We start from the raw sequence: 24,489 nt of genomic DNA, 5'->3' as shown, positions 1-24,489 counted from the left end.
TTGTGCTTCCTCTGCTGCCCCCTGGAGGATGGGCTCCCCCTTTGGGTCTGGTTAGGGTTAGGGCTTCCTCTGCTGCCCCCTGGAGGATGGGCTCCCCCTTTGAGTCTGGTTAGGGTTAGGGCTTCCTCTGTCGCCCCCTGGAGGACGGGCTCCCCCTTTGGGCCTGGTTAGGGTTAGGGCTTCCTCTGCTGCCCCCTGGAGGACGGGCTCCCCCTTTGGGTCTGGTTAGGGTTAGGGCTTCCTCTGTCGCCCCCTGGAGGACGGGCTCCCCCTTTGGGCCTGGTTAGGGTTAGGGCTTCCTCTGCTGCCCCCTGGAGGACGGGCTCCCCCTTTGGGTCTGGTTAGGGTTAGGGCTTCCTCTGTCGCCCCCTGGAGGATGGGCTCCCCCTTTGGGTCTGGTTAGGGTTAGGGCTTCCTCTGTCGCCCCCTGGAGGAAGGGCTCCCCCTTTGGGCCTGGTTAGGGTTAGGGCTTCCTCTGCTGCCCCCTGGAGGACGGGCTCCCCCTTTGGGTCTGGTTAGGGTTAGGGCTTCCTCTGCTGCCCCCTGGAGGACGGGCTCCCCCTTTGGGTCTGGTTAGGGTTAGGGCTTCCTCTGCTGCCCCCTGGAGGACGGGCTCCCCCTTTGGGTCTGGTTAGGGTTAGGGCTTCCTCTGTCGCCCCCTGGAGGACGGGCTCCCCCTTTGAGTCTCGTTCCTCCCAAGGTTTCTTCCTACTAGGGTGTTTTTCCTTGCCACTGTCGCCTCTGGCTTTCTTACTGGGGACTTAGGGCATGTATTATGTAATGCTTGGAGACAATGTAATGTGAAAATGTACTATACAAAATAAATTTCATTGAATTAAATTAAATATAAACAAGTACAGCATATAACAGTCCAGCAGAGGATGAGCATGAGATGATGTACGAGTTACGAGGGGCAATAAGCAGCATTACTAATGTTTGTAGACGAGCATATTCAAAAGCAGCTTTATGACCTAGTTACAGAGATTCATTTGGTAACACTGTCCTGTCTAATCCCCAGAATAGTTTAGAATTCTCTATCCAAATCCCAAAACTCTGTGCAACTTTTAGGCTTGAGGCTTTGAGGTTTGAGGCATAATTTTTAAATCACTGGTCAATAACCAAAATGTTGCTCAGAATTAATGACAGACTGGAGCATGACAGCGTTTAGCAGCCGTAAGACGAACTGTAAAGTAGATGGCGTTGATGTGGCAATATACCATATTGCAGAAAACTAGATTATTTCAACATCCATCCATCCATTGTCTAAACCGCTTATCCTTCTGGGTCGTGGGGGGTCCAGAGCCTATCCCGGAAGCTATGGGCACGAGGCGGGGAACAACCCAGGATGGGGGGCCAGCCCATTATTATTTCAACATATTTCATGCTTTTATTTTTCTTTGACACAAAAGATTTTGGAATATTTATTTATCTATTCACCGTAAACCCACCCAAGACAGCACCATGTTATTGTTTCAACGCTGAATTATCGCTAAACGTGTTGAATTATGGTCAGTGTTAAATTATCAGTGTTGAAACTGAATTGATTATTGGTCAGATTTTCAATATTTAAAAATTGCTGGTGGCAAAATCTTCTAGAAAGACTTCTACTTACGTCTGAATTTACGTTCTGAGAAATCCAGCCTGCCCTACCTTCGTGACGAAGCTTTCCGTAAAAATTGTAAATATATATATCTTGTCAAAACTTAATTATTCAGGGATGTGCAAGGATACCTTATGCATAAACAGGGTTACCCTTGTTTTGGTATTCTTGAATCCATTAAACTAATTATACTGTCGATGGGTGAACGACTTGCTTCGTGCTCATTTCTGTTTTTCACACGTAAACCTACGGATGGTCATAGTTATCTAGCCAGCTATCGGTTATAATTAAGCGTGTCATGTGAAGAATAAAAGTAGTTATAGTGTTTTTTTTTTTTTTCCGTGGTGCGGAAAAAAGTTTTAAAATTCAAGAAACGGTTCATCAGTTTCAGTACAGGCTGGTGAGTACTGTAGCCACTGAGATGTTTATAATCAAATAAAATCATTTCTCATTACATGTTCTGTACAGGTTTATGATACTATACCTTTCATTGCAAAATGTGTAACAGTAGCCTGCTTTTTTCATTTGTCCTTTGTTCTATAATGAATATAAATAGCTTGATTTTCATTGTTCCAAACATATTTTTGCATTGCAGTATTGGCTCTTGATAATGAGTGTAAAACGTCCGAATCCCTTTGATTCCAGAGAGTACAATACTGCACAATAATCCACAATGTACTTTATTAATAATGTATATAATGTTGGTGATGTTTTACCAATGTAATTTAACGTGATGTGCGTAATTTCTTCAATAAACTGTATATACACGAAAATCACGTTATCCGCGGGTGATTCGTCTTAAGTATCACAGCGATACACGAGGACTGCTGTGCATGACTCCGCTGGGTGACTTTACATTTTGTTTCTTCCATAGATAGCATTCTTTTATTTTAAAGAACTACATACTAAAATACAGCACAGTTTAATCAATGCCTTTTTAGCTGAATCTTGATAGTAAAATTGGCCAGGCTAATATGGTGAAGTTGACCCAGTGTCTACTTTTGTACAATATATGATTTTGTCAATTACATATCGTATGACAGTTCAAGTTTGCTTTGCACCATTTGTATTTTATTCATAATAATATTTATATTATTATTATTATTATTATTCATTATTATTAATACATGTAGCCAAGTGGTACCTTGACATTGCTGGATAATGGTGTACTTAAATGTTAAATGTTACATTAGGCCTAAAGTATAATGCCTCAGGGGAAATATAATACTATATGTTTTATTATATAAAGTATATTAGTCCTGCATTCAAGCTTTGTGCCATTTTGTTACAGGTTCCTGTGGAGGATGAGCAATTCTCAGCTTCCTTAACAAGGTATCTGAGGGTTGCTTTTTCTTTTTCTAAATGTATTTTCCGGGGTAATTCAATAACTTCCTGGTGAGACGGTCAATTTCATATTAATCCATTCATTACTGAGCTGAATTTACCTCTTAACTATTTTCATTATTTTTAATGGTGTACATGATTCTTCCAGAAGCCGTGTTATGCTGAGTTTGTCCGGCACAGAGTGTGATTGGTGGCCTTGATCAGACACAAAGCTTCACGTACAGGCAGGGGAGCAGAGATGCTGCATGACATCCTGGAGGTTTACGATTTCCAGGCCAGTTAAACTGCCTTTGCCTCAAATGTCAGTGACAGCAGAGTCTAAATTTGCCAGTGTTGACTACAGTTATCACTGATTTTAGTGCACATAAACAGATCATTCTGTTGTTATAGCTGGCCATGTCGTATCATATTATTGAAACTCTTTTCATTGTTAGCCTTATTTTTGCACTTGCTGTTGCTTGCCGCTAGCATAACTGCTACTTTGGCTGACCGTACATGTCAGTCAAGGACAGTGCAGGATGGTCCAGGTCGAACATCTGTATTATAAATGTAATTTTTTTTGCTTGTCTTTCTAGGTCCATGATGTCAACACAAGATGCACTGTAGCCTTGCCTACAGTACCAATGTACCTGCTTCAGGATAGAGCACAGTTTAAGAGATGGAAGTATTGAGTGCCTTGACTTTCAGTGCTTTTTGTTGCTTTCCAGATTATCAATCACAAGTATTCTTTGTACTGTTTATGATATTATTACTACCACAGTGCTGTACTTTGTAAATTTCCATACTCTAATTCCAATACAAAAAAAAACCAGTTGCAGAATGAACAGGGAGGCGGGTCCATGTACTCTTCCATTCCACTGTTGTTTATCTGCAGTAATTTGTGCACTTGGTTGTCAGACATTTTCTCAAGAAAATGTACTTTTGTAGCTCCCTCAGGTAACCAGGAGTTTTGGTGTTATTCCAGGTGGAGAAGGTGCAGACAGCCCAATTGCTCTCCAAACAACGGTGAAGGACACGGCAAGCCCTGTTCTGTTCAGTCCGGCAGGCACTGCTATAGTGCGGGAAGATGGAATTGTTATGCACAATCTCCCCAAGCTGACTGAAGCATTTGCACTGTTGTTTAGGATAGTTTATGCGATCAACACCTTTGGACTATCCCAAGAAGCTCATTAACACTTTCACATTCATCCCAAAAAGAACTGATGGGCCTGGATGATGGTAAAACACTGAAATCCAGCCTGCTTAATCTCCAAAACGAACTGTTAGTGAAGGAATAAGGCCTTTAGGGTAATCGTGTGCCCATGTGTCCCTTTCGGTTAAAGTTTTATTTTTTACTTGCGTAACAAGTCTCATCTGCCTAAGTTGTCTCAAGTTTTAAAATGTTGAATATTGATACCAAAAGTCAAATTTTTCTTTTTGGACTTGTGTTTTTTAGTATTTTTTTCTTTCATTTTTTATTGTGATTGTAGTGTTTTCAGTTGAATGTGTTTTTCAATATTTTTGGTTAAAGTATATACATTTTTATTCCTGTTTTTTCTGGGGGCTATTTTCTCAAGTTTCTCAAGTTTGCAAATTTACTAAAGTCAAATGTGAGCATTATCCAAAAAGGATCACTCTTTACTTCTCTTCCTATTAGACAGTGAAACATGTTCTGTGTGAAAATAAGGTGATGTTTCAAACACTAAGGATAATATACTGTTACCATTGGAAGTGAATTGTTTAATTGTTTAAAGCAGGGCTGCCCAACCCTGCTTCTGGAGATCTAGCACCCTGCAGATCTTAGGTACAGCCCTAATGTAACATGCCCGATACAGATATTCAGGCCCTTCAGTAATATCTCAGTTTTAGAGCCAGCTTCGCCTCAGTATTTTTTAAGTTTAGTATAATTTTAAAAATTAAGTAGTCAATGATAATTTTTTTATCATTTTAACAAAAACATTTAAAGTACTCAAATATTTTGAGGTAATCAGTTTCCACAAAAGTTTTGAGTATCTGGTTTTAGATAATTGTGTGGACTGGGGCATTGACACGGCGAGCAGAGCAAAATATGGAAACATCTGTGCAAAAAAGTATGAGTTGCAATCAAACTGAACGAAATGCAACCACTATATACTTAAGTATGATAGGGACTATTTTATTAATATCGCATTTATCTCACATTACTGAGATTCCTAAAAAAGATCCTAAACTGCTTTAGATCTTTCTCCAGTCTAGAGAATGAAAATTATACAATAAGCACACATACTGTATAGAGAGGTAGAACAGGATGAGAAATCGAACTTTTAGACCTATGAATAGATTCCTTAAGATCTTTCATAAGCAAAAGCATTTGTGCACTGAGAGCTACACAGGTGAGACACAAGATATTCACTTAGTTTTGGTCTCAGAAGTACTTGTTTTGTGTCTGTCAGGCATTCATCAAGCTTGAGATTCTCAACCCCTAACCAGTAATTGCTAAAATGAATTTCTCACCAAAATCTCTGGTGGCTCACACTCCAGGAATTAAATCAAGTATGCTTGAAGTGGGATAAAAATTAACTGTAGTCCTTGAATTAGTCTCCCTTGTGTCTCAGGAACAGTTTTCTTTTTTTATTCAGTGTTAGTACTCCAGCATTACTGTTTCATTTCAGCTTGAGACCCCTTTGCTGAAAATTAAGATTTGCCTTCCATTTCATTTGAGTTATATAGAAATATGGTTGTAATTGATTATTACAGAAGTTTGTTATATTGCAAATTATTATTGTTCTTCTTCTTCTTCTTCTTCTTCTTCTTCCTTCTTCTTCTTCTTCTTCTTCTTCTTCTTCTTGTGTCGATTTGTTAAATCCATTAAATTTCACCCTGCTGTTGTAATTTGTATTACTGGGAATCCAAAATCACAACTTTTCTAAATGGTGGTGGATGGGAATCAAAGCCTAATACAGCACAGCAGGATTTTAATTTAATTCCTTCAAGCACTTACGATGGTTTATCTGGATATCTGCAATTTTTATGCTGTCTCTAGAGAATATAATCTCTTTACTGGGATGTGGAGTATATTACATATCACATGGACAGTCACGGATTATATGGCAATTTGTCTGGTAAATGGATATTTCATTTTTGAACAACTGGCATTAAAATCATAATGTGACTCATTGAAATTTTAGAGGAAATTAAAAACATCTCTAAAACATATTAAATAATAATGGATTTCAGAAAGCATACAGAATGTATTTATGTATTCTGTACAAACACATTAAATCACGAATGTATGTGTACTGTTACTGGCCTAACACACAGACACACTATGGACAATGTAGGGACACCACTGAGCTTAAATCTACAGTATGTCCCAGTAACTGTGGATGGAAACCCATGCATGGAAGGAGAACATGCAAACTGCACATAGAGGGACTCGAACCCACCACCCTTGGAGGTGAGAGACAACAGTGCTACCCAACACCCATCCATACCTGCACTTAAAAGATCCCTGTAACTGCCCAAGACACATAAGCTGTAAGCATTTGCCATAATCAGAAACTGTTTATGACCTTATTTGTTTTCCACTCCTTTTTCATTAACAGAGACATATAAAAGCCCTCTAATCTTTCTTCAAAGGTCTCTTTATTGCCTCCCTACGCCCGACCACCACCATCAGTTTTACAATGCACCGTAATTGCAATGCCTCTGTGCCCATAGCTCATCTCTCTGCTCACCTGGAGGACTAAAGTGTGACTTGTAGGCTAAGGGGAACAGACAAGCCAGAAGCAGGGAGAGTAGCCTGTGCCCTCATCCGCCATACTGCTCTCTGGGTGTTGTTTCGGAGGATGCTGCCTGAACCAGCCATCCACAATAATCACAATAAATCAGAGTAGCTTTCAGGCACACCGCACAGATGCATGACTGAAGGTAAAAGGAGGTCACTCATCAATTGATAAGTCATTCATGTTTTTTTTTCTTCTGCACAGTCACTGAAACAATTTCAGAAGCTCGGTATGGTTTCACTACTATCATGTCCACCTATCCAGTGTCTAACTGCTTATCCTAATGAGGGTCAGCAGGACCCAGACCCTATTCCTGAGGAGCATTTCTATCCCAGATTCTATAGGCACAAGGCAGGGAGCAACCCGGGGCACCAACTCATCGCAGGGCACCAACTCAACGCAGGGCACCAACTCATCGCAGGGCACAATCACATACCATTCATAGCTGTGGGCAATTTGGTATCCAGCACGGGGAGAACAAGCATACGAACTCCACATACGGAACAAGGGTCCCAGAGGGGTGAGGCAACAGTGCTAAGCACTGATCACCATGCCGCTCACATTTCCTGCCAAACACATAAGCCGATATAGAATGCATGCACAACATTTAAAAATAATCCAGGTTAAAATGAACATAAAGGAACTCCTGGTGTATCTGGGAATAAACAAACACATAAATAGATGCCGTTACCCATAAAAAAGCTTGAAACCTCATACACACCGCACTCCCATTCATATGGGGGTAATTAAGCATACATTACTCTTAATATATGTCCCTTCAGTCACATTTGGAACAGCTTTTTGGCTAGATTAGTGACACCTGGAAGGAGTTCAAGCTCGCAATATTTTTCTGACTGCTTGACAAATAAAAGAACATGCAGGCCAAGCAAAACAAAATAAATCAATTTTGTCAGCCCTCCAGAATTTGTCTGGCACAAGTGCAGCAAACTCAAACCACTTCATCAACCCTAATTAAGAGGGAATTGTGACATGATTTCAGTCTCAAGAATCAGCAAAGTAAATTCATTTGAATGAAAGAAATAACCTTTACATGGGTAGATGTTTTAACAATGTATCACCCAGCAATCCAAAACCTTCATTACTTATCATAAACACTATATCGACAAAAGTATGTGGACACTAGCTTGTTCAAAACCAAGGATATTAATATAAAGTAAGTCAGTCCACTGTTGCTTTAATAGGCTCTACTTGTCTGGTAAAACTGATACTGGAACATTGCTGAATTTGCTGCCGTTCAGGCTGGGTACTGATGTTGGGTATTTAGGAGAGCGTTTCCAGATAACGACGACTCTTAGCGTCTTAAGACTCAAAAAATAAATCTTAAATAAATTGATATCCGTAAATATGATTTTTGCTGACTGGGTGCACAAACCCGCCTCCGCAGATTGTAGTATCACCAGTTTATTTGAATTTGTCCTACAAAACACCTGCGTGCACCAATATGTGTGCATGGCATTGATATAAGGATGAGTAATCGGCCAATAGCCGAAAGTAAATTTGTGTTATTGTCTTAACATAAGAGAATGTCCTATGTGCTTCAGTACTGACTACTAAGGACTATTCCAGGGTGATTTTTGGGGAAAATATATTTTCCAAATACGTACATTAATCTGCAGAATATTAACCTCATGAATTTAAGTTTTGACATACTGTGACTTTGGTACATTTAGAGATGCATTCTAGGGGTGTCGAAAATAGGGGGAACGCATCCACCCCAATATTGGCAGAACCCTCCCCCACCATAATCTCATTATGAATCTGTGCATTATTGGGGGCAATTCACTGCACATTCAGAGTGCAAGGACAAAACCTAACGAAGATTGTAGTCATGCATCAGACAAAATCATTTTATCGTATGAATCAGTTATTTTTTAGTTAAGTGATGTATGGTTATGAGACTGTACCCTTAACGATGTTAGTCTTATTTTAAATGAGCAGTATGAGCCGACAACAGCGATGAGACAGCTAAGAGGCTCAGACCAACCTTACGAAACAGTATCTTACGGAAGATATACTTAACTAAGAACATTCCGGGAAACACGTCGGAGCGTTAAGATACAACTTAAAGTAGAATTTATGAACAATGTACCTTTAAGGAGGTTTCGGGAAACGCACCCCCGGTAAATTTATGTGAGCTTGTGTGGCTGACCCCTTCACAACTGAACTTGTCCCAGACCTTCACAGTCACTTCACTTGAGGTTGACCAGGGCAAGTGAAGGTCAGAAATGTGGTGAACTGACTCATTGGTTGGATGGTATCCTATGATGGTGCCAAGGGTTAAGTCACTAACCTCTCCTGCACACCCTTGCTGCTGGTAAAGATTGTTGCATGTGTGTTAGCAGTGGACGTTCACTGATTAAATCAGGGTGCCCCCAAACTTTTGGCCATATAGTGTACTTTATGTATGTTGCTTCTCCTTAAACTGCAGTGATGAATTATACCCTGATGCAGGCCACCTCCCCCAGCACTGAACCCCTCCGGCAGGAGAGTGGGCCTCACCTCTGGCAGCGGTATGCCGTTGATGATGAGGTCAGGCTGCTGTGGGCCCTGTCCGGTGAAGGTGTTGTGATAACCGTGGTTGGCGGCGGCATTGCGCACGTTCTGGCTCTCCACGTTGAGGAAGGTGCTCTCCGAGCGCCTGCAGCCCAGAGGCAGGCTCTGCTGGTGGTAGTCGAAGTAGTTGAGCGAGGAGGTGAGTGAAGAGCAACTCACCACGTTCATCTTGTCCGTCTCCTCCACGTCACGGGGCACCAGCCGAATGTCATTCTTGCTGAGTTTCTTCTTCTTGTTAGACTTCTTCTGGTTTCCATAAGAATATTCTGCCACCCTGCGCAGGTAGAAGAAACTGAACAGACTCAATAAAGCAGTGCACTGGTGTCCACACAGTCAAGGCCGCCACGCTTCTCATCAAGGCCCTCGTTCACGAGGGGGAACAGGGGAACCATGGCTATGTCACTTACACACACAAGTGAAATGCTTGGTTAATTTAATTTGCCTTTGTCCATGCTGCCATCACCATCATCAGCAGAAAACATTCAGAATGCAAACATACCACGCCACAAAAACACACACGGCTTCAAACGGATACAGCGAGTACATGCACACAGTATGCAAGCAGATTCAAAATACAAGCCACAATATTTGCTCCTTCCTTTCTTTCTTTCACTACTGCAAGTCCATTAGCATTAAATAAATGAAGGTAAAGCAAAAATTCAAATTTAGTTGGCCAGTATGTGGGGCTAATTCAGAACAATGCATCTAGATGCTCTCTGCCACAAATTAAAATCATTTTCATTCTTAATGGTAGGAACGTCTGCTGAGCACTTTCTAGGCAAAACCGTATTCAAATACGATTGGATGCGCTGCACTCAGCAGTGAACCTGACCTGAGTTTCGGTGTAAGTTCTCTAAGCTTGTTTACACTGTCCCACACAACACACCACTATTTAATGCTTTATTCACACTGTTAAAAATGCATTAACAACTCACCCTCTTAAGAGTTTCTGCCCTTGTAGTGATACACTACAAAATATTAAATTTCTGTTTATTGAAGTACAATGTAACTGTAAGGCTATTGTTTTAAGAGGAAGGAGTTCTTTTTTATGTTGTATTAAAAAAAAAAAGCTTTTACGATATATATGACATTGTCATATTCCGGACTTTAGCTTTGTCTCTCCTGTTGTACAGTAACTAAGTTGAAAATGGAACAGGAAGTCCTTCATTATAACCAACCTAACATTACACTGGTGGGGGGGGGTATACTGTACGAGAGAGTGACACATGCTAGTGGTACAAAGGCAGAGCTTCTCAGTGGGAGAATGAAAGTTAGCATCTGACGGGTAAATAATGGCTAAGCTCACAGGATCCATCTCGTAGTGCCCCAAGGTAGCTCACAGCAACTAGCAAATGGAATGGGTTAGTACTAAAATGAGAACATACATGATCCTCAGCGAGACCAGACCACAAAGCCTCCTTACAGTATTATGTACAGGTATGATTTTTACATCATTTAAAGCTCTCCAGTGCAAGGAAAGATAGCTTGAAATCATCTTTATAATTTATACACTCCTATTATTAAAACATTAAAATGTTTCTATTTGTGCTCTTTTTTGTATTAACTTCATCTACACCATTAGGCTATATTGTTAAGTCAAATGGCATCGCATATGAAATCAAGGGATAATCTATGCAAAAATTCTTGCAGGATGAGTGGCCAGTGCTGGAAGAGGTAAATCCTAAAGTGAATTTAATGACTCCATTATTGCACTACAGTTATAAAACAGAAAAAGGTCATAATGGACAAATTAATCTAGTGGAGAATCCCAATGAAGGTCTGAAGCACCCAACCAATATAACTCCAAGGCAGAAAAGATGTGAAAACAGCAAAATGTTCATATATCTATGTCACTGAAAAGGTTATGCCATTGATTAAGCACAAAAACATGTTACTATTACATTTTCTAGTTAAATTAGGAAATACAGTTTATATTTTCAAGTGAAAAATCAAATAAAATGTTTGTGTAAACCTGGGGTATGGTGTAACGTTTAACATTTATGCTTCCTTGGTTTGGATGGAAAAAGCAGAAAAACAACTATTCATAATACATACTTCCTGTTCATTTCAGTTTGCTGCCTTCAGATTTAGACAGATTCTCGAACAGTGAAGTCCCTTTCCATTTGAATCTCTACCAATTCATTTTATGTTTAATGTGCCAAATAATAAAGCTATAATTGTCCTAAAATATTACAACTCATGACTCACACATTGTTCTGTATATATGATAATGGTTTTAACATTTTATACAATTGGATGGACATGCAGTCGGCCTAATAATTATGCAATGGATGTATTTCTTCCTATTACAATGCTACCTTAAATACTTAAACTACCAAAGAAGCAAGCAAGAGGAAAAGTTCAAGCAAAATCTGTAAGCTTAACACAAGAGTTTGCAAAACTTTATTACGTTTCTAAATAATCATTCTGGAGTGCATATTACTATTGCTACATAATAATAATAATAATAATAATAATAATAATAATAATAATAATAATAATAATAATAATAATACATCTACCATTATATCTACGTGCTTTCCCTTTGTTCTTTAATATAAATATAATTAAATACATGAAATGCCTTTTTACCTGCAGTTGTAGGTTCGAGTCTCCTTGTTGTCCCGTTTACATTTCACAGCCACAAAAATCATAGTGACAAAAAGAATAGCGGCAATAGAGCCCAAGGCAATAATGAAGATCAGGGACAGGTTGACGTATCCTATAGACTCCTGTTGGTCCATGTCGGGTGAGAGGTATATCACAATGAAAGCGGAGGCCGTCAGCGACGTCTTGCCGTGGTCGTGAGCCACCACCGTGATCTCGTAGCTGCTCTTGGCGTTTTCGCCAAACGTCCTGGTCGTGCGGATTTCCCCATTCACCTGGTCGATCTCAAAGAAAGCCCGATCTCCCTCTGAAATAGAGTAAGTTAGTCTTCCGTTTTCCCCTTCGTCGTAATCGTCGGCTTTAACTTGGGTCACCAGGTACCCAACACCGGCATTTCTGGGGATGGACACCTCTGCCGAGCCGTTAATCAGGGGTGGGGTGGTCATAACGGGGGTATTGTCGTTAACGTCTAAGATCACGATGCGCACAGTGGCATTACTGCTTAAAGGTGGGTTCCCACCATCTTTGGCCAAAACTTTGAATTCGAAAGTCCTGGTATGTTCGTGGTTGAATGATCTGAGCGCATAGATGTCGCCAGAAGTGGGATTTATGGAGACATAGGTGAAGACGGGCATGTCCCGCACCTGAGACGGCACGATGTGGTAGGACACGGTGCCGTTAAGCCCCAAGTCCGGGTCACTGGCGGACACGGAGAGCAGGTAAGCCCCGGGGGTATTGTTTTCTAGGATCATTTCTTGATAATGTGGCTTAGAAAAGTGAGGATGGTTATCGTTTTCATCCGTCACTCTCACCGTCAGTGATTTCGTTGCTTTGAGAGGCGGCATGCCGCCGTCCAGCGCTTGGATCGTTAAGTTATACGTGTCTCTCTGCTCTCTGTCCAGCCTCCCATCAACAAGTATAGTGGAGAAGCTCTCATACTCCTGCAGCCTGAACGGCACATTGCCCTGCAGCCGCAGCTGCACCCGTCCATTAGCCCCCGAGTCTCGGTCCGAAACCCGGACCAAAGCGATCACGTAGCCCAGCTGCGCGTCTTCGCTCACTTCCACCATCTCGCTGTTCGCCGACAGCATTTTAATCACCGGCACGTTATCATTCGCATCCATGACATTTACGATCACTTTGCAGTGAGCAGGGATAGAATTTGGACCTAAATCCTTGCCTTGGACATCAATCTCATACGTGTTCACGGACTCATAGTCCAAAAGCCCACTGACTGTAATGACACCAGTAAAGGGATCAATTTTGAACAACTCCCGTGTTTTATCGGACACGTAACTGTTAAACGAATACACCACCTCGCCGTTGGTGCCTTCATCTGGATCGGTCGCATTCAGGTCAATGACTATAGTGTTATTAGGGGAATTCTCCATCACTTTAACTGAATACACAGACTGGTCAAAAATTGGGTTATTGTCATTTGAATCGATCACTTTAATATTAAGTGAAACAGTATCGAATTTCGGGGGGTCCCCTCCATCCAAAGCAGTTATCACGTAACTGTAATGAGACTGCGTTTCTCTGTCCAGATTTTTCTCCAGCACTAACTCGGCAAACCGAGATCCATCCCCCCTTGTCTTAATGTCCAACCCAAACATATCTTTGGGGGTGATTTCGTACGTCTGGACACCAAAGCTTCCTGCGTCCGGATCACTTGCCCCCTCTAGGGGAATCCTGGTGCCTGGAGAGGCGGTCTCTGAGATATTCAGGTCTATGTGATCCCTGGAGAAGACCGGCGCATTGTCATTTAGGTCCTTAATTTCGACTTTAATTACACATATTTCCATAGAGCTGGACATGACCTCTAGCGAGATAAAACATTTAGGTACCTGTCGGCAAAAAACGTCTCGGTCAATCTTTTGCTTGTTGATAAGAAGTCCGGCAGGGTTAATGTCCACCAACTGTGGCGCAGTATTAGATATAACCCGCAAAGAGGGCTGTCGGGGATCAACCAGAAATCCTGCATCTTTTGCGTCCTTCGCAACGTTTGCAATCACCGTCCCTGCTTTCTGGTCTTCGTCCACAGAATATTTCAAATTAATTACTGAATCCGACAAAGTATAGCACAGAAAAAGTACTAGAAGTTTTATAAAATCCATTTCCTTGGCTGGTATACTTGTTGATTTTTGTCTACCTTTTATGCTCTATAACAGAAATATCAGCATATCGGCACTTCTCACAGTCACGGCGAAAATTAGCCAGTCATTCTCGTTACTATAAAGTTATCCGGCGAATGTAATGGCGCATCTTGCCTCCGGAGTGCCTATCCTGCCTTGCAAATCAGTTTTATCAAATTATAGATGGTCGACTCACTAATATGATACAATTACTGCACACAAAAATTGCTTTTATCTAGTTAACTTCTACATCGTTTTCGGGAGTGCAATGTTTAAAGCAATTTAAAATGTTCATGGACTGACGGAATTCACACAGCGATTTGCAGGAGGCTGTTCTTGCCATCGATAAGCTGTTTAGCCACAAGCTAAAGCTGAAATGTATTAAAGTATAAATTAGCGCGCCTAGAACAGTAAAGAACAACCCAATAGAAACAGTTCGTTACGTGTAAATACCAGCGCGATCCTTGTATTTATAGTTTCAGAAAAAAACAAGGGCATATCAAATTAATTCTTTTAAGTGACTATTATTTTTCCTCCAGTTAATACCGCTCTTAGAAATCACTTTCTTTTAAAACTACAGTCTTCCAGAATTTCACATCCAGGAAATTGTTAAAGATAATCCACATCGGAGAAAGTCCGCGATTTAATACATCAATTTACCAGCATATGGAATGTAAAACGAAGCAAGACGCTGTCATTGCATTTTAAAGCTTACAGTGTAGTCCAAGATTATCCAGTAGCCTAGTTTCCTTATTACAGGGGGGATCTCTCTGGATCTTCAGAGCTCTGTAAAATTCTTCCTGTTCGAGCCGCATCATAAAAGAAAAACAAAACGAGCGTCTCTTCATGCGTTCCAGGGCAGTTTGTACAAAATCCAATCCAAACGGGTTGCCAAATATAACGTACGCATTATTTACGTGTAAACCTTTGACAGATACTGTGTGTATATATATATATATATAAAAAGACAAAAATCAAATCAGATTTAAATATCCAGTATCTGGATGAGATGGTCTTAAATGCAGCGAACTCCGGCGCGTATGTAGACCTCGCACCTTCAGCGCAAACTGCATCATAACAGCGAGCCTTCGCTCAGAGGCTGCTTCTCAGTCTCAAGACCCGCAACCACCTTAGCCAATCGGAGGCCACACCCGAGGGACAGACCGGCCAGTGGGCGGGGCAACCTGCTGCTGCAGACCTAACTTGGGCTTCAAACTTCTCTCTCTGATAATTAGAAGTGTCTCAGACTATTATTGTTGCTGATATTACTATTGTTATGTACTGATCGCACTTTAATGTTAGTTGTCATTTCCACTTGTCTGAATAAGTGAACTTTTTTATTCATTAATATTATGTGTGTGTCCAAAACACGCAATTAGATGAACTGTCAAACTACGTCAAAAGTGTGACGTGTGTGTGTGCGTGTGTGTGTGTGTGTGTGAGAGAGAGAGAGAGAGAGAGAGAGAGACCCAGGTTGACATTCCAAATGTTCCTACAACGTGATAAAAACCTGCTATTTTGACGTTGTGGGGAAAAAATTTTCGGTCCCCACAAGGGGAAATTCAATTTAATAAAAATGTGTGACTGCACAAAAATTGTATTTGGTTACTTATGGTTAAGGTTGAGGGTGGGATAGGTAGGGGTTAAGGTTGACATTGTTGGGATAAGGGTTTTGCCCATAGAAATCAATGGATGGTCCTCACAAAGATATGGGTTCAGGTCTGTGTGTGTGTGTGGCACACACTTATATGCACACTAATAACGTAGAGATGTGTGTGTGTGTGTCATATATATATATATATATATATATATATATATATATATATATATATATATATATATATATATATATATATATATATAACTGCAATACAATAAATATTTTGCATTAAATTATTTTTATGTTAAACTGTGAAACAACTTCTCCCCTTTATCTATGTAGTTATGTTAGTATGTACTGTAATAGTTGCCTCAAAGGAGTATTACTTTGTTTACTTAAATACCACACACACACACACACACCCACACACACACATTCCTACCTTAGCACCATCCTTCAAAGGAAGCTTTGGTCAAATTGTTAATGAATATTTCTTGTATAAAAGAATCAGACATATGTGTATTACGACTGACACACTCACCTAATATACTGCTGTATTGCCATGATTAGTGAAGGAAATCAAGCATGTCTGAAACTGAATTGATGAAAAAGCCATAGACTCAGGTTGAAAAGGAGAAGGTAACATTGTCTTGTATTGGATTTAGTGTAGCAACTGCGGAGCATAATGCGTGACCATATTTAATGAAATTCAAGGTACTGGACTTAATTACTTGTTTCAGAGCAAATCTCCAGTTCATGACAAATTGAAACAGAGAAGCACAAAAACATTCAGATCCAAGAGTTGCCTTCTTTAAATGTCAAGTAGTATTATACCTGCCTGTGACAGGATTGCATATATACAGCTCGGGAAAAATTAAGAGAGCACATCAATATTGTTAGTGTCATTGGTTTTGCTATTTATGGATATGTGTCTGTGTTTTATAGAACATTTAATTGCAGAAAATGACAACCAGTGAAAATACCAAAAAATACCATGTTGTTATACATAGAATAATGCAAACTGAACAAATTTATAGCCATTTTAAGTAATACAACAATAATATTTTTACTTTGGAAGGGTTCAACAACCAGTATGTGGTGGAACAAGACCAGTTCTTTATCTCGTCTTTGATGCATCTTGGGATGATCTCCAACTGTATCCCACTCCTAGCTTTGATGGCTTGTGACCATCCATCTTCTGCATTATAGTATTGCAGAGGTTTTCGATGGGGTTTAAGGTCTGGAGATTGGGCTGGCTATGTAAGGGTCTTGATCTGGTGGTCCTCCATCCACACCTTGATTGATCTGGTTCTATGATACATTGTCCTGCTGAAAAACCCAGTCATCAGAGTTGAGGAACATGGCTTGGGCAGATGGAAGCAGCCTAATACATTGCTCGAACTCATGTGTCCTTCACAGACACAAACCTGCCCAATTCCAGCCTTGCCGAAGCACCGCCAGATGATCAGCGACCCTCTGCCGAATTTCACAGTGGGAATGAGACACTGGGGTTTGTACACCTCTCCTGGTCTCGATCTAACCATTGGACAGCCAGGTGTTGAGTGGAGCTGAAAACTGGACTCATCAGAAAAGATGACCTTACCCCGCCCTCTCTAAACAGATACGTATCGATGAAGGACTCCTGCTTTGCTTTGTAGGACTTCAGGCTTGCTTCTAGGATCTATTTTTGAATCATCCTAGCTGTGCACTTCACACCACTTTCTGAAAGTCGCTTGATGTCATCCTTCATCAGGCACTGTCAGACGAGTTGGCAGTCAGCTCAGGCCACACTCTTCCTGACTGGTTGCTGGTCGTTCCCAGTGTCTCCTGCTTCACCTTGCTCTTCTGTACTGCCATCTTGTCAATCTTAAGCTGGGAAGTGACTTGCTGCTCAGTGTTGTCTTCTGCCAGCAGAACCAGGATTGCAGCCATCTTCTCCTCACCAAAAACTTTTTTTTTTTTTCCAGTCAGTGGTTATAGCACAATGTGTCTTGATTAGAATTACTTGAATTATTTGGATATTTTATGAAATACATTTGGCCCATTCTAGTAAGATGGTTCCCAGACCTTTTCTCATTCGGTGAGGTTTGGTTCAGATGATCAGCTATTTAGTACCTCATACTGCACATGGGATAGCTGCCAAAGTAGTAGAACTGCAGATTAAAATTAAATAATAAGAATTTTTACGAGAGCAGTATACATGCAACACTTTCACAGGCAGGTATATTTATCATATACGTAAGTTATTATTATAAGTATGATTATATTTAATATTTTCACAACAGAAATACTTAATTGAAATGAAACTTGGAATTAATGACATTGTGAACTGAGAAAAACAAATAAAACTAATTTTGTGACTTTAATTTTCCTTTATAAATTCCAGCATGACCATCATTTTATGACCTGAGTATACTGTGTGATGAGGTGTTGTTCATCCACTTCCGCTGATGAATTTGTGATTAAGTCATAGATATACTGAAGGTTTAGGCAAGAGAAACTAGAGTATTTAATTCATGTCCGGTGACCTTAAAATGCATCACAGGAGTGTGATGTGCCTTTGATCACCCCAATCAGCATTTGCAAAAAAAAAAACCTCCTGATAATTGTGAATTAGTTTGGTACAGAATCATGGCAGATTCATTTAATCAGATTCATTTAATCGAATACTAAGGACTAGAAACAAGTATATAAAAGTTCATCGACATTAGATTTAACACGGTATCTCTTCAGTTGTTGGATTCAGACATTTTGAAGTCCATTTCATGAGCAAAATAAACTTTAAAAGCCACAAGAGTGACCCCTAGTGTTGTTGTGATTGCTTTGCTGACTCTGAACGTGAGCTGCAAGTAATTTTTTTTATAGGGATAAAAGCACGGAATGTAAACTGAAATTATTTTACAGCTATTTATTCTATGCATTTTATACGATTTATTCCAATTAAATGCATCTTAAGCAGAATGACTTGGCAGTCGCCGAATCAGTTTTCTACTGGTTTCCTAACGATTAATAATCCAGTTACCGTAAAACATCTACTCGATGTGCAACTCGCTTAAACGGCATTGATCTTATTATTGCCAATTCAGAATTCATTATTATATAATTAAAATATTAATATCATATTGCGCGTGCGGAGCGTCGCGCGCGCGTGTTGTGTATATAGTTTTGAATTGGTTGATTATTCACCAACAGTAAACTTCATATACGTACGTGTTGCTTTTTTAAAAAGATGTGAAACAAATAAACAATCACCACTTTAAAAGGACAAAATCACTATAATTACATGTCATGCCATGTCTTATAGATTTCTGCAATGAGTGTTTTGATCTGGGTATAGTATGTGATGCATATTGAAGGGGTTGGCTTTAATCCATTTTAGATCCATTAACTTTAATGGCACTGAAATGACCAAAGAAAGAGAAAGAGCTCTTGTGCAGAAAGACAGTATGAAATGGAAATGCATTAGACAGAAGAGAAAATATGGCTCTGTGAGAAAAAAAAACGGTAAACAGAACATTGCACCGATATGCTTTGAAGTTGTTTGAACTGGGCAAGACTATTTTGAACGATAAAAGCAAGCCTCTGTTCACCTGTACCAAGTGAGACCAAAATAATACGCATGTTCCACTCTGACAACCTTTCACCGTATTTCTTCTGATTCGATTTTCTTTTTTCATTTCACACATAACATGTACCACGCATATTTAAGCAAGAAAAACAAAGCAAAGAAAAATAAAAGTTAAAAACTTGGTTTCTCTCCACTGCCCACAGGCTAGCATTGATCCTGAGACTGAAAATTTTCTTTTGACAGCCCAAACTGCATTTCCTGTGGCTGGCCTTCACCTGGGACTGAAATGACACCAGCAGGACATGGGACTGAAATGACACCAGCAGGACATGCACATAGGATGACCCACTTCTGTAAAATGGGCAATTTTCATTGATGTTCTCGCTTAGAGTTTCACGAAAAAGTTAAAATATACCTGTCATTTCTGTAACAGTATTGCCAGTGTTGTTATGGAGTCTAACTGGCAAGACCAATTACATAGCAAATTGACATTTTGAAATTCTGATTCTAGCAAATACCACTGTAATGCATTTTTTCAGGCTAATTGGAATATTTGATTAAGTCCATTAAAGTCATCCCTTTACACACCTCCCTTTAAATTTCCTACATATTCTTTCTTTATGCAGTAAGCGTGCAATACTTACATGCATCTGTATTTATGTTATAATGTGATGGTTTTGGCTCAGTTAAATGGGGAAATGTTAGACTTACACACACATAGATTAGGTGTATATATATATATATATATATATATATATATATATATATATATATATTTATCAGGACTCTCCATTCATTTCTGTGGGCATGACCCTAATCCCAATAACAACCATAACCCCTACCCAGCCGTAAGCTTAACCGTAAGTAAGCAAACTAAATATGATACTTTTTGGCATTTTTTGATTGCATTCCCAGATTTTTGTGAGGACCTGAAAAATGGTCCCCACAGAGTCAAAATAACAGGTTTGTATCACATTGTGGAGTACATTTGGTCTCCACAAAGTAATATAAACGTAATCCACACGCACACACACAGAATTGTCCCAGTATGAACAGGACTAGAATAAAGCATGTTGCTAAGAATGTTGATCTTTTTAAAGGCAGCAGCAGTAGCTTTTGAGTCTAGAAAACCTCCTGAATGGAAGCCGCCCTTTGTCTGCTCCGCATTTGATTAGTCCACTGCTTGGCAGCTCCATTGTTTCACAATATGCTTTAATTAGCACATCATTTACACCAGAAAAGACCAAATTATTTTAGAGCTGGGGCTGAGAACATCAGCATTCCCTGCAGCTTTCAAGGACTGAGGGTGCCAAGAGCTGAGGGAGACTAAGCAGATAACTTTTCAATTTAGACTTAAAGACTGATGCTTTGTTCCTTGTGTGCAGACTGAGATGTATGGCCCAGATTACGACTCACAGTGTCATTCAGCATTCCTAATCATGAGGCCAAAAACAATATAAATTGACTTTGTTTAGCTCAAGAAAATGGGATCGCTTCGCTGCCCTCGTCATGTCGCGTCAAGTCTGTCTGGCACTTGTATTTGCATGTGTGAACAAGTAGTACATGCTTAAATCTGCTTAGATAGTATCATTGGTGCAGTAAAAGTTATATATTACAGTTTTTTTCTCAATTGTTTAAAGACATTTTCTGAAACGGTGGTAAAACTTTAAGTGCAACTGCCATATCAGTTTATCCGACGTAGCTAAAGGCCATTCACTCAAAATGTTTAATGACATAGCTTCCAACAATGAGCACTGTGAATGTCACCACAGTATGCCATTATTATTGCTGTAACAATTGGTTCTCAAATTACGGCACTTGATGCCTGCGACGGACTGCGTGACGGACATACATATCAGACACGGGCTCCCAGAGGAGGGAGTACAAAAACACTGGTGGAATGTTCTGTCCCCTCTAGTTGTACACAAAGGTATTTGTGTATTTATAAGCATCGCTCATAATGGTGGTATGTTGCTAAAGTATGCACCCATAGTTCACAATATCACCACTGGTACATGGAGAACCTGATATTTTCTGAGAAGATACACAGGGCATAAAGTTTGAGAACCATTGGTTTAAATCCTGACAATCGAAATGCTAAAGATGAGTGTCAATATGTTTTTCCCCCTGTACTGTATGTGTGGATTATCGACGACACAGTTTAGGCTCCTCTGTCTGATCAGGCTCATTCATACTTAGGCTGGTTGATTATGTGATATATGGTTGTGGCTCATATTTCGCTTGAAATTGCTCTGTGTCTTTATCTTCCACTTGCAAAACTGCCCAGTATTGTAAACCTCATCCTCTTGCAATGAATAAATCACACGATTCACCTTAATTTCCTTTGATACCACATTAATACAGACTCACTGCGTTTCATGACCTACATATCTTTGGCAGTTTATGACTGTTGGAGAATTTATACAGTGGGAATGATGATACACATGCATAGGCGATTCTACACCTTACACGAAATGGACAAAAGGAGTGGGACACACCTCTTAATCATTGAATTCAGGTATTTCATTCAGACATACTGCTACAGGTGTATGAAATTTACATCAAGTGATGCAGTCAGGTTTACAAACATTTGTGAAATTAAAAAAAAAACATTTGTGAAAGAATGGGTTGTTCTGATGTTCTGAAGAGCTCACTTAAAGCGTGGTGCTGTCATAGGATGCCACCTTTGCAATAAGTCAGTTCATGAAGTTTCTACCCTGCTAGATATTCCACAGTCAACTGTAAGTGGTGTTATTGCAAAGTGGAATCATTTAGGAAGTAAAAGACTGAGTGTTGAGGTGAATAGTGTGTAAAATTTGCCAGTGCTCTGTTGACTCAATAACTGCAGAGTTCCAAACCCCCTCTGGCATTAACCCCAGCACAAAAACTGTGCACTGGGAGCTTCATGGAATGGGCTTCCATGGCCGAGCAGCTGCATGCAAGCCTGACATCACCAAATACGATGCCAAGCGTAGGATATAAAGCGTAGGAGTGGTGTAAAGCACGCCACCATTGGTCTCTGGAGCAGTGGAAACATGCTCTGTAGAGTGAGGAATCACCCTTCTCTGTCTGGCAGTCTGATGAACGAGTCTGGGATTGACGGATGCCAGTAGAACGTTGACCTGACTGCACTGTACCAACTGTAAAGTTTGGTGCAGGAGGGATAATGGTATGGGGTTGTTTTCAGGGGTTGGGCTAGTCCCCTTAGTTCCATTGAAGGAAATTCTTAATGCTTCAGCATACCAAGACATTTCGGACAATTCTATGCTTCCAACTTTGTGGGAAAAGTTTGGTGAAGGTCGTTTTCTGTTACAGCATGACTGTACCCAAGTGCACAAAGCAAGGTCTATAAAGACATGGTTGGGTGAGTTTGGTGTGGAAGAACCTGACTGACCCACACAGAGCCCTGACCTCAACCCCATGGAACACCTTTGGGATGAAGTAGAGATTATGAGCCAGACCTTCATGTCCAACATCAGTGCCTCACCTCACAAATGCTCTTCCCACGGACATACTCCACACTCCAAAATCTTGTGGTAAGCCTTCCCAGAAGAATGGCAGCTGTTATAGCTGCAGAGGGCGGACCAACTCCATAATGATTCCTAGGGATTTAGAATCGGACGTCATAAAAGTAGGTGCATTGTCCATATAGTGTATATAGAGGGACTTCAGCTGTCATAGTTTTGTCGCTGCCCCCAGGACAAATGATTATTCTAAATCCATTTTGCAATTTCGTCTCGTATTTCTTGAGGGCCCAAGTCCCTCTAGAGGTCAGATACTAGAGCCACCCCTGTATATATATGAAAGTAATAAAATGCTTCACAAAAATAATGAGCGAGGTTTACACAATGTACTCCAAGGCTTATACAGCAGCGTAAAATGCTTAAGGAGTTGAATTTTGTGTGAACACACTTGGAAATGCTTAAAATGCTGTGAAGTAATGCAGTGTCGATGGGAGGAATTAAACATAGTGTTGGTGGAAAAAAATAACTGTCATTTGAGGATTGTGCTTAAGCTATTGAGAAAACTAATCTGCGAAATATAGTAATCAGAATTTGTGTTTTCTGTGTACCTGTTGATTTGAGTTTCGTTTGTATGTAATTATTACAGTTTTATTACCCTAGGACTACATTTTGCCCTTATTATGGACTTATGGGTGAACTTTAAGTTTTTTTTTTTCTTCCTCCTTATCAAGCAACCTTGGGTTTGTGAAAGATACTATATAAATGTAACATTATTATTATTATTATTATTATTATTATTATTATTAACCTGGTTAGGGCATCAAGAACCTGTGTCAGGCAGCTCTGGTCATAAACCAGCTGTACAGGCTTAGCAAGATGCTACTCCAACACAGATGCCTACACAGGCACAGTGTGCACTATGCGTAATTCTGAGATACCAGTTAAACTAAATTAAGGGTAGGGAACCTGATCCATTCAGGGCACACAAAGTAATAACAGTGGGTTCCCCGGACTGGAGTTGAAACAACTGCTTTATTATTGGTTGATCAGGTTCCCTACCACTGGCCTAAATGTATGTCTTCAGACTGCTGGAGAACCAACGCAGCATGAGGAAAACATGCAAGCGTCATGCACACAGGGCAGAGGTGCAATTCAAATCCTCATCCCTGGAAGTCTGAGCTACTACGCCACTCCAAAAACGTCTCAATAGATTCAATTTTTATTACTTACATTTATTTTTAATCGAGATTTCAGTTTGTATTTTAAAAATTGCAGCCTTTGTTTTTTTAATTGATTTAGGTTTAATATTATAATATTTTAATATTGTAATATTTGTATTTATTTAACAACTTATTGCTTGTTCATATACCACAAAATAGCTTTGAGGGATTCTTCCCAGAAAAAAAATCTTTTTAAGAGCAATTGTAAATGATTCAAAATGGGAGCAACAAGTATGTGTTCATAAACTTTTATCACAGCCCAAAAGACAGGCACAAGGTTAAAAACCATCTGGAAGCAAAGAAAGGGAAACAAATCGGAAATCTTAGTCCAAACGCAGGCCAGTACCAGCACAGGGAATAAAGAGAGAATGACTAAAGCGAAATCATTTGACGAAGAACAAGAAAACTAGGGAAAGCAAGCAGGGGTCACACACAGAATGCAGAGAAGCTGTGAAATAGCCGTGTGTTGTGGTGAGACATGATTCTTCACAAGGAGCTCAGTGACACCAAGTTCCTTTGTTCCATTACAGATACCCAGGTTGCCTTTAATGTTCAGGGGAGGCAGAACAGAAACTGGTTGTGACTGGCTGTTCTTTTGCTCTGATGTGGGCGTGGCAGGTATTCTTCAGTTTGG

At 40.1% G+C, this 24,489-nt stretch overlaps 1 protein-coding gene and 1 long non-coding RNA gene across 5 annotated transcripts in view; one reads left to right on the top strand and one right to left on the bottom strand.

Moving 5' to 3' along the window:
* LOC111854400 (protocadherin-19-like) overlaps positions 1-15,208 on the bottom strand; it is a 52,413-nt gene extending 37,205 nt beyond the window's left edge. Inside the window, exons 1-2 of one of the 4 annotated variants that reach the window (XM_023832316.2) lie at positions 11,854-15,208; positions 9,421-9,553 (exon numbers count right to left, since the gene is read on the bottom strand). In XM_023832316.2, coding sequence (XP_023688084.1) covers positions 9,421-9,553; positions 11,854-13,985 — 2,265 coding nt within the window. In that variant the 5' untranslated portion in view covers positions 13,986-15,208. Of the gene's footprint in view, positions 1-9,207; positions 9,554-11,853 lie in introns of all 4 variants that reach the window. The other 3 variants (XM_023832317.2, XM_023832313.2, XM_023832315.2) reach the window with 3 other exon arrangements.
* On the top strand, positions 2,815-5,691 carry LOC140579548 (uncharacterized). The gene is made up of 3 exons (XR_011983524.1): positions 2,815-2,932; positions 3,093-3,218; positions 3,520-5,691. It is a non-coding gene; the product is annotated as an uncharacterized lncRNA (long non-coding RNA).
* Positions 15,209-24,489: the final 9,281 nt, after the last annotated feature.

The sequence above is a fragment of the Paramormyrops kingsleyae genome, chromosome 18, assembly GCF_048594095.1.
Source record: "Paramormyrops kingsleyae isolate MSU_618 chromosome 18, PKINGS_0.4, whole genome shotgun sequence".
NCBI classification, from domain to species: Eukaryota; Metazoa; Chordata; class Actinopteri; order Osteoglossiformes; family Mormyridae; genus Paramormyrops; species Paramormyrops kingsleyae.
This window is presented reverse-complemented; position numbering and strand designations above follow the sequence as displayed.